The 11,653-nt window shown below is 39.6% G+C and overlaps 1 protein-coding gene across 6 annotated transcripts in view; it reads right to left on the bottom strand.

The window, feature by feature from the left end:
- The window catches only part of LOC126986299 (telomere length and silencing protein 1 homolog), a 76,114-nt gene extending 66,926 nt beyond the window's left edge, over positions 1-9,188 (bottom strand). For 2 of the 6 annotated variants that reach the window (XM_050842436.1, XM_050842389.1), the window contains exons 1-2: positions 8,711-9,187; positions 3,905-3,933 (exon numbers count right to left, since the gene is read on the bottom strand). In XM_050842436.1, the coding sequence (XP_050698393.1) occupies positions 3,905-3,933; positions 8,711-8,938 (257 nt within the window). In that variant the 5' untranslated portion in view covers positions 8,939-9,187. Of the gene's footprint in view, positions 1-3,904; positions 3,934-8,706 lie in introns of all 6 variants that reach the window. The other 4 variants (XM_050842533.1, XM_050842588.1, XM_050842311.1 and 1 more) reach the window with 4 other exon arrangements.
- Between the last annotated feature and the right edge of the window lie 2,465 nt (positions 9,189-11,653).

Here is an 11,653-nt window from a genome sequence, read left to right as displayed (position 1 = left end):
CAATATCCCGTTCGGCGCACTTATTGCCTCCCCGCCTGGTAAATGGTCCGCCTATAACCGTTAGTGATACAAGAAAAATGCTGTTGACAATCCTGCTTTTTTTTGTTTCCACGCTAATAAAAAGTATTAAATTATTGTAGTAGTAGTAGTAGTAGTAGTAGTAGTAGTAGTAGTAGTAGTAGTAGTAGCTGTATTATTATTATTATTATTATTAGTAGTAGTAGTAGTAGTATTACTAGTAGTAGTAGTAGCTTAATATCATTGTCGTCGTTAATATTGTTGTTATTTTGGCTTATATAATTTTTACTATTAATATTTCTAGTGATTTTTTCATTAATTTTTCATAATATACTTAATTATTATTATTATTATTATTATTATTATTATTATTATTATTATTATTATTATTATTATTATTATTATTATTATTATTATTATTATTATTATTATTATTAACATACTTTTTATTATTATTATTTTAATAGTAGTATCGTTATTATGATGATGTCAATTATTAAATTATTATCATTTTTTATTGTTTTCAATAATATATTTTTATCACTATCATAATACTAATTACTGATGTTATTATTGTCATAATGATTATTATGAATATCATCACTGTCATCATCATTATCATTAACATTATTATTATCATCCTTATTATCATCATTATTGACAACCATCATACTATATATCAAATCTAAATAAAAACGATTAAAAATCTTTCCCATTCCAGACTAGAAAAATATATACACTATTACATGTCGCTTTGCAAAGTAAATCGTTCATTAAATGTAGGTTATGCAGAGCTTAGCCTCCAAATTACTTTGTGCCCACGCTCATTATTTCCATTACCATTATGATTATTTTTACAACAAAAAAGTGTCAAGAACACATACGTGGCCATTTCAAATTATATAATATATACATATACTTTGTTTTTCTAGCTGTAACGCTACCTACTTTTCAAAATGGGAATCATTATTTAATCCGTAAATTGAACTCCAAATTGGAACACCATCATTACTGGTAAAATTTCAAATGACTTCTCCACGATGACTGTTCAAACAGCAGACGAAAGATCTCTGTCAAACCAGAACAGTTTATAGACCGCTGTGTCTATTCTCTGCGTGCGTGCGTGCGTGCGTGTGTACGTGCGTGCGTGAGAGAGAGAGAGAGAGAGAGAGAGAGAGAGAGAGAGAGAGAGAGAGAGCGTACAGAGTTAATTTGGTAATTCTAAGCCTTACATTCCGAAAATAATGTGCAACAGCTCCGGAGTCAGAAGTGTTTTCATTCGGAATGCATGATTTTTCTTGTTTCTGTTGTTACAAGTTGTTATTGTGTGGCTTGTTTACAGACACAGAAAATGAGGCAGCAATGCAAGCCTTCCCTCAACACACTGCAATCTCAATATTTAGCTGTACCTGCCCTTAACAGCGTGATAATTCCTGTATACACCCGCGCAGAAATACACGGTTTACCCTGACACAAGGTTCAGCACACAGCCTTCAGTATACAGGGATAGGTTCATTTAACTCAACTCACACATCATTTCCCCCGCCTTTATTATGCAAGGATTTCCCCATCAACCACAACCCACACTTGATTTACCCTGCCTTCAGTATACAGGGATATATACATCTACCTCAACTCACTCTTCATCTTCCCCATCTTCTGTATACAAGGATTGGCCCATCAACCTTTGCCCACACTAGACATCCCCCCGATACATTATCCACATAACAAACAATCGGACAACCATTCTTACTTATTTTAATACTCGACATTCAAACACTAGACTCATTACTCCACGTACTCCCTCCTAATAGACACGTGAGCGGTCCTTTCAACCCATTTGTATACTGCTCTTAGTCACATGAAGACCGGCCACCAAATACTCACACAGTCCTCGTCCCAACCCACCTGTTACAAAATTACAATACACACCTGTGCCCCAAAACACAACACACCTGCACACACACCTTATAAATTGTCCGTACAACAACAACAACATCAACTATAAAAAGAAAAGTTGTGATGCTATTTGTTTAATTAATGTTTTGTTATATTTTCATCACACACACACACACACACACACACACACACACACACACACACACACACACACACACACACACACAGATTCGCCGATCATGAAACTGACATACTCACACATGCATACAGGCAAACGCATAAACACATATCAGGCGCCCGGGACACGAATTGAACGAAGCCAGACAGTCGCCGGCGCTTACGGATGACTGATTAGCCTTGGTGTTGGGGTGGCATGAGGTGTGTGTGACCGAACTATTCATAGATTTTCTCTTTGTATTGTAAGTATTATGATTTTGTCGCATTCTATTGCTTTCGGATAACTTTGAATATTTGATTATGTGTATTCCCGTATATCACTTGCTCTTTTTTATCACTGGAATGTTTTTTTCATATTTTTTTTCACTGGTTAAATGGATCGCATATTTAATTTGGATCGCATATCTAATTTTTCACGTGCCTCATTTATATATGTCTGTGTATTGGATTTTTTTTTTTACTTTTTGCTTTAATGTTTCCCTGTAGTCTTCTATGCCTTGGAAATGTTTCGGTGCCCCCAGATGCGTTTGCTGGTTTTACTGCATTATGTTCGAAATGCATGCTTCACTCTATGTCATGATTCACTTCTCTTCTTGTCATTTGCGATCCATTAATCTTTTCAATTCGCAATTTCGGCAATTTTTCCTGGTTCTGAGGTTATTGTGTTACAGTGTTGCCGCGGCGGCGCTCACCTCGCCCTAAATGTATCATAAACCTTAGGGAGGGAATGAAATACCGCGCAAAGGGGACAGAAAATAACCCAGCGACATTAATTCACGACTGAGTGTAAGTTATTTTTCATCGGACCATAGTTTAATATCACCACCATCAGCAGCAGTCATTGTAATTAACATCATCATTATCATCATTATTTTTCTATCATCACCATCTCAAATAAGGATCACTATTATCTCCTGTCATAATTACCATCGTCATCACCATTATCATCAGCCATTGTCATTAACATCATCATCATCATTATTATTATTATATCTTCACCATCTCCAATATGAATCACCATTATCTTCAGTCATAACCATCGTCATCACCATTATCACCATCATCATCAGCGACTCATCATTATTATTCTATTATCACCATCTTTACCATCTCCAATATGAATCACCCTTATCTTCAGTCATAACCATCGTCATCACCATTATCACCATCATCATCAGCGACTCATCATTATTATTCTATCATCACCATCTTCACCATCTCCAATATGAATCACCATTATCTTCAGTCATCATTACCATCGTCATCACCATTATCACCATCATCATCAGCGACTCATCATAATCATCATTATTATTATATCATCACCATCTTCACCATCTCCAATATGAATCACCATTATCTTCAGTCATAACCATCGTCATCACCATTATCACCATCATCATCAGCGACTCATCATTATCATCATTATTATTCTATCATCACCATCTTCACCATCTCCAATATGAATCACCATTATCTTCAGTCATCATTACCATCGTCATCACCATTATCATCAGCCAGCATTATCATCACCGAAAGCTTCCAGGGCAGGCCGATCGATGCGTGAAAGTGTCTCGAACTAGAAAATATAATAAAAAAAAAATCGGCAAATATTCATCCCGCGCTGTCTTGCCTGAGCGTGCCTCCCGGTGTGGTGGTTACATACTGATAGTGATGATGATGATGATTGTGCTGATGATGAATGTGATTATGACTGAGAGGATAATGCCATGATGAAAATGATTATGAAAGTGGTGAAAAGATGATGGCAATGATAACAGTAAGAATGCATGCAACACTGCGTACTCACATTTCTTGCCGATGTGTATTTCGTCTGTCCTGGAAAAGAAATCATCAACAGTTATTAAAAAATACAATAATCCTCTGATTCCTCTCTATTGCAATATCTCAAACGGAAAAAGTTAAAATACAAATCACAGGTTAAACGATTTTTCTATTTATAAATATATTGTTAAATCATTTATTCATTACCACCCACTGGAAATATTCACGACAGACACACAAACTATTCATGGCCGGTAATTGTGTTATTCATTGTTACTTCCACTTTGTTCTTAAAAATTAAATAACGTCATGACTGATTTCCCAGGAGGCCGCGCACACACGTGACGCTCCGCCGGTCTGCCTTGAAGGATAGTAAGGCGATGGAGAGCCGCGTGGACGGATGGAAAGGAAGGAGATAGAGACAAGCCTGGTAGATAAGGATATGAGTCAACAGGTAGAAATTAAATAAAAAGAGAATAGATACACGAGGAGAACCCAAGCAAACAATAAAAAAATAGACCGGTCGACAGGCAAACAGGAATACAAACAAGCGGGGAAACGGATGTAAAAAAATAAATAAAAATAGACACGCAGCCCCGCAGAGAAACAAGGCAAATGAAAAGTGTGTGACGGATAGATAGACATACAAGGTGTACACACACACACACACACACACACACACACACACACACACACACACACACACAAAGGCACACATATACTCGTTTAGGGTAGAGAAAGCGAACAAACGAGCGTGTGTGTGTGTGTGTGTGTGTGTGTGTGTGAAAATTTGTTTTTATTAATAATGTTTGGTCACATATCTGACCCCAAAGTGACTCCTACAGTTCCTTTTTGTATTTTCAGTTTCATTCATCAACGTTGGGACATTAAAAACCCATTATCAAGTTTTTCGCTTTCTTAAAATACGTTATAAATTTATGCACACACACACACACACACACACACACACACACACACACACACACACTACACTTTAATAACAAAACATTAAGCAAATAGGCAAATATTCAAATCAATCACAAGACAAACAAGTGCATGCATAAATACATGAAAGCATAAAGTATTGCATAAATATTAACAAGCGCCACCACACAACCCCGCACGCCAAGGGTTGAGGCGGGGGTGCGGGCAGACAAACATTAATCGTCGCGAGGCTTCCAGGTGACACCGATAATGGAAGAGTAATCCCACCTGTCGGAGAGGTAAAAATGAAGCGTTGATTCCAGGAATGTCCATAACCATCAGTAGCATTAAAGGGGCACTGAGGAGGCTGGGAAAGGCACGAACAATGAGCAGGAGGGGGGGGGGTAAGGGGTGTGCGTGGGGGAGGAGAGATGTGAGAGAGAGAGAGAGAGAGAGAGAGAGAGAGAGAGAGAGAGAGAGAGAGAGAGAGAGAGAGCACCAGTATTTTCCAGTTATACATCATCCGTTAATGATAATGTAATTGCTAGGCTTATAAGTATTCATGCTACTCATTATCTTCATCATAACTATTATCTTTATTATCATCGTTATCATTACTTGCATCGTTATTATTGATATTTCTTTCTATAGGGATACGCCCCAGCGAAAATTGCGTTGATTCATTTGTTATTTTTAAAGTGAAAGAGTTGTGGTACAGTGGTTCATCCCCTCTTCTTTATAAACCTCGAAGCCGTCTGTAATCAATATCGCTTGCATCTGTCTTTCCCATTCAGTGTTTGCTCTCAGTCTTCCATCACATCCTTCCCTTGCGATCAGATAATTCCTTCTTGGTTTCGCCACCTGATACAGAGCTCCGCGCCGCTGTTCCCTTTCCCAGTGCTGCCTTCCCTCACAACACACTATTCACCTGATTCTCGTGTTTTCCTCCGAGCCGGCGCCAAATATTCCCGGAGCGCATCACGTTGCCGCTGCTCCTGTTATTCATCATGCTCGCCTCAGCCTCTCACCCTTGACCTTCCCAACATGTGCCGCACAAGTGCTACGCATCATGTAGCCTGGTCAGCGAATAAAATACTGTTACTACTACCATGATTACTAATAGCATTATTATTTGCACCACCACCACTACTACTACTACTACGTCTACCACTACTACTACTGCTACCAATGATAATAATAATAATAAAAATAATAAAAATAATAATGATAGCAAGTGTGTGTGTGTGTGTGTGTGTGTGTGTGTGTGTGTGTGTGTGTGTGTGTGTGTGTGTGCTCATGTGGCTTCGTACATCTCTACTTAGGGAACATGTAACTAGGTAATCTATAAACCAGTCGATAGCACGAGATCCGCCGCTGTGCAAGTTTATCTTTTATCAATACGACGCGAGGGTTGCAAAACAGCACACACACACACACACACACACACACACACACACACACACACACACGGTTATGGAAAGTGGCGAGCGCTGCGCCTCAAACGTCCTCAGCTACTGATTTTTCAGCCACTAACTTGTGCAACATTGTTCAGAATTTCTACGATAACAAATGCAATAACAACTACAATAATAATAATAATGATGATGACGATGATGATGATGGTAATAATAATAATAATAATAATAATAATAATAATAATAATAATAATAATAATAATAATGATAATTAAAATACCGAAAAAATACAAAAAAAAGAAACAGAATTGGTCCTCAGTATTTTTCAGTATATCTCATCCTCGCCTTCCCCAGTGCAATGTCAGTCCCCGTCTAGCCAGGGTTGGGGAAGGCTACTTAATATCAGTGCATTAGTAATCCTTTAATAACCTGCAATATATTTCAACAGTGATGTAAGCTTTCTGATGTGATGACAAAATAATGTTATTGCTGGTACGAGTCGTGCCGATATTTTTATGGCGAAAAGAAGTCGACACATTAAACTGTTCGGCCGATGAATTTCTCAAAGACAGAAGTCAGTCGGTGTTGCATGAGATGTGCTGCCGGCGTTTAGCTTGCAGGGAAGACTGGACTGGACGGTCACGCTTGGCTTCCTTGCTGTTGATTCGGTTATGAAGATAAAGAATACTATGTTTGACAGAAATGAGATTGAGGTCAGAATACGCGGAAGTACTGCAGTATGCATCTATGAAAACAATTATACATTTGAGAGCGAGCTGTGACTTCAACTAAGCATGTCAGGAGGTGAGAACGAGTAAGGTTAGTGTCTTAATTATACGACCATGACCACGTGTGAGTGCTATCTCCCACCGTCTATTTTTGTGATATGTATTCGACCATGGACTATGTTAATGTAATGGACTATGTTACGTACTGTTTTGGCTAATGGAGCGTTGATGTTATATGAATGTTTGGTAAATCTTAAGAATAGCTGCATCTAGCGGGTGCGCGTATAGGGCACGGTATGGTGGTAATTACAACATTTCTAGCACGTATGACAGGGTTTTGACAAGCGGACAAGCGTGTTTATGTCACAAGGGGTGTATTTTTCAGCGCGGGCTCTTCCCTTTCTTCACCCCGGAGCTCGCAGTCTCATCGCCCATCGACTTAAAAAAAAATCGTGAGGCCAGCGTGGAAAAATACACCCCTTGTGACAAACACGCCTGTCCGCTTGTCAAAACCCCGTCGTACGTGCTAGAAATGTTGTGCTAGAAATGTTGTGCCCTAAATGCGTACCCGCTAGGAGCCGCTATTCTTAAGATTTACCGAATGGTTGACTATACGTAATTTATTGTTAAAAAGTTCAGACCAGGAGACAGGGTGATCGTTAAAGAGCGGAGCGGTTGTAAGACACAGTGGCCGAACGCGCTAAGGAATCAACACAGACAAACACAGAGAAGCAGTGGCGCCGGGTTAAAGGGAAACCACCTTGCCGCGACAGGTGACTTGAATCATTTGCATACGAAGAGAATCCATTGTTCTTTCTTTCCCTTCCCTCTTTATCCGCACTCCCCCTCCTCCGCCATCTCACTTTTTGGAGTCCTCTCTACCACTCCTCCTCCTCCTCCTTCCTATCTCTTTTATCGTCCTACCTCTCCACCGCTGTGATTCTCCTTCTTCCTACTCCCTCTTTGTTATCCTTGCTTCCTCTTCTTCACTTCCCCTTCTCCTCCCCCTTGAAACTGCGGCGAATAACGACTCAAGGAAGTTAATAATAGATGAAGCAAAAGTCAGGCTTCCCCAGGTCTCCACAAAGGCCTTCAGAGGAGCTCGTTTAACCTAACCTTACTCACCTGAACCTTATTAAATTAATCTTGCTTAATCTAATTGTTTGGCTTTCCCCGCCTGGTCGATGGTGCCGCTTTAGTGCGAACTCTCCCTCCCAACGGAACGCTCCCTTGGGTTGCCTCGTATAGACAAACAAGCCGTAAATGGCTCTCGTACTTCATGATTAACTCTTTACATGGCGACCCACATTTCGGTATATACAGGAGAAGGAAAAGCGTAACAGAGGATATAGAACAATAGAGTTTATCACTGGTCAACTCTAGCGTAACGGAGTAGAGTTCGTATGCAGCGAACCATTAAGTGGCTCAAAGGATTAACGCAAGAATGACAAGACCAAACCACGAACATCGATGTGAAGAGAAAAGATAATTACAGAAAAAAATATAAAGAGGAATACATCATAACCACGAAGATGCATGGACGCCAGAGGAAAATTGATAAAAATAGATATAAAAATACTTGCAATTATAGATGGACATCTGTAAAGGCTGAGGGCGGCGCCGTCTCCCTACTACAACACTAGCATTATGCCTTCGAGACGAGGGACTCAACACGGTGGAATCACAAGAAACATACACACACACAAAAAAAAACACTTCCAGTATAATTACGGACCACACAAAAGACCAATCCTCATTACCTACTGGTCCTGTGATGGGTTCCTCATGGGCCGACCCAGGCAAGGAAAAAGAGGAGAGAGGGTCAAGACTGCGGCGAGGGAAAGGTGGGAGAGTCCAAGCTTGCCAACCTGGGTACAGAAGCTTCCGTGATGAGAATGAGCGACGCAGCAGATCGGACCACAGAGGCAAAACGTTATGGCCTGGTAGAGGGTGGATGCTGTCTGACGCAATGACAAAGCGGCCTTGATTCATGCCCTTGGGTATTGGGGAGCCTCAGTAGAGATGATGGGGTGAGGGGGTGGAGTCGGGGTAGAGCCACTTCGAAGCGCGATACCGAAGCAGTTTCACCAGTCACTCAGTAAAGCGAGGGTAAGGAGCGTTGCGTCATCATAGCTCGAAGTAGTAGTGACGAGATGATGAGGTGCTTACTCCGGCCAGGTGGTGGTGTGCAGCGAACGAGTGTCGGGCCGTCGTAGTGGTTGGTTGCCCGCAATATTTAAGTCCGCATCCTCAGAAGCTTTCGCCTCTCACAGCAAAATATTTTCATGGGCTACAATGGACATTACTCGGGTTCTAATGAGTGTTTTTCACATTCATGTTATAGAAGCCTTATCAAACTATCACTAGGCTCATAAAACTACCCAGGGAAATACTCGCAATCTCTACGAAAGACTTGTCAACTGTGGGGGTGTAAGCCCAGAAATGTTTGAGAATAAGGGCCTTAGGCAGGTAATATCATGCGTCAAACCAATAACAGACAGACAACCAAAGCACGAGCCTCAGCAATGGAGCAATTATAGAAGTCAAAGCAAACAGGTAATCGAGTAAAGAGGTGAAATTAAAGGACTTGCCGAGGCGGGATGGCGTACATTAGCATAGGACAGAGAAGTGGAAAGTGTTTGAAAAGGCATTCGTTATGCAAAGATGCATGATGATGATGATGATGATGATGGTGAAATAATAACGAACAGGCATACATAGATAGAGAGAAATAATGACTGAGATTTAATATATATATCGTCATATGTATATGAATGTATGACTATGTGTTGCGACAGGGTGGCAAAATGAATCACAGAAGTAATTAATTGATGAATATATGAAAAAAAGTTCAAATCGCGATCCGTAATTTACATTGTGAAAATTAGAAAACTTGGCGTGATTCTCCCACCAGAGCGAGTACAAAGGTATTAATATGACGCGGTGACTTGATACTAATTAACGCTAGTGGCCTGTCGAGTCAGCATACGGTTCCGGTGTCACTGCTGTTATTGATGGCGAGGATTTTGCTGTGTTATTATTATTATTATTATTATTATTATTATTGTTGTTGTTGTTGTTGTTGTTGTTGTTGTTGTTGTTGTTGTTGTTGATGTTATTATTATTATTATTATTATTATTATTATTATTATTATTATTATTATTATTATTATTATTATTATTATCATTATTGCTATTACTACTACTACTACTACTACTACTACTACTACTACTACTACTACTACTACTATTACTACTACTATTACTACTGCTACTACTACTACTACAATCATCATAATATATGTGTAAAAACAAAGCAAGAAAAGGAGACTAAAATTTTGAAGAAAAGAAGACAAAAAAAAAAAAAAAAAAAACAGTAGAAGAAAAAGATGGTAGTGGTGGTTACTTTTATGATGACGATGACGATAACCTTAATATATATGTATGAAAGAATAAAGAACCAAGTAAAGAAGGGAAGAAAAAATAATATAATAACAAAAGGCGGAACGTGTACTGAGCCAATGACAACAAACTCCTCCAAGAAGTCACTCGGCGGAGCATATCAAGGCAGACTAAAAAGATATGACAAAGAAAACGGGAAGAAAGACAAAACGAGGAACAAGACAAGGAAGAAGACGAGACAAGTAGTGCACGAAATAAAACAGAAGCAGCTGCATGTTGAGGGTAAAAAAGATGATAAACGTAGAATATTTAGAAAAGTCGATGAAAAGTAACTCGTGAACCAAGAGAGAAACAGCAGAATTAAATGAAAAAGGAGATAAAAAGGTATAATATTTATAAAGCCAGATAAAATAACTCAGGACCCAAAACATAAGCTGCATAAAAAGAAAAAAAAAGATCGAAAAAATATAATATCGAGAAAAGGAGATAAAAACCCGCACGACCTAAAAGCAGCAGCTGCAAAAAAGGAAAAAAAAAGTAAATAGAAAATAGAGAAGGTTAAAAGTATAATATTAAAAAAAAAGGAAAAAACCCACATATTTATCTACACTCCCTCAAGTTAATTCCACCGCAAAGAAGGAAAAAAATGTTAAATCCCAGCATTTTGTAACCTTTAAACAAATGACAAAAAAAATACAGTATGGACTTTTCTGGACTCGTTCCGATCACTAGAAACATTACGAAACAATCAAATTAATTACTGAAAATATGTTGACGAAAAAGTTAGAAGACAGAACTAAAAACACGAAAATGAATTGCCTTGAGAGAGAGAGAGAGAGAGAGAGAGAGAGAGAGAGAGAGAGAGAGAGAGAGAGAGAGAGAGAGAGAGAGAGAGAATGCGTCTTGTCCGTGATGGGCGGAAATTCAACTTGGTGGCGAGTTAAGTTGGCGGTGACGACGCGAACTTTTCCTGATGCTGTGATTTGACTGTGGCGAGTTTCAAAACCACAAGAGAGAGAGAGAGAGAGAGAGAGAGAGAGAGAGAGAGAGAGAGAGCATCACTGTGCAGTAGTTTCCTACCTAGGCACCCTTTCCTGTTTCCCTTCCTCCTTTCCTTTCTATCTCCCTGTCCCTTCCGCCTCTCTCTCTCTCTCTCTCTCTCTCTCTCTCTCTCTCTCTCTCTCTCTCTCTCTCTCTCTCCAACAATACCTTGCCACCTCGGGGAGCAACAGAGAAATGAGGCAGGTCGTAGCGCCCCCGGGACACCCCCCCTCCTCACGCCCTGGTTCCCCCCTTCCTCCCTCA

Source organism: Eriocheir sinensis, chromosome 1 (assembly GCF_024679095.1).
Source record: "Eriocheir sinensis breed Jianghai 21 chromosome 1, ASM2467909v1, whole genome shotgun sequence".
Classification (NCBI taxonomy): Eukaryota; Metazoa; Arthropoda; class Malacostraca; order Decapoda; family Varunidae; genus Eriocheir; species Eriocheir sinensis.
The sequence above is the reverse complement of the archived record's forward strand: the minus strand, read 5'-3'. Positions and strand labels throughout refer to the sequence as shown.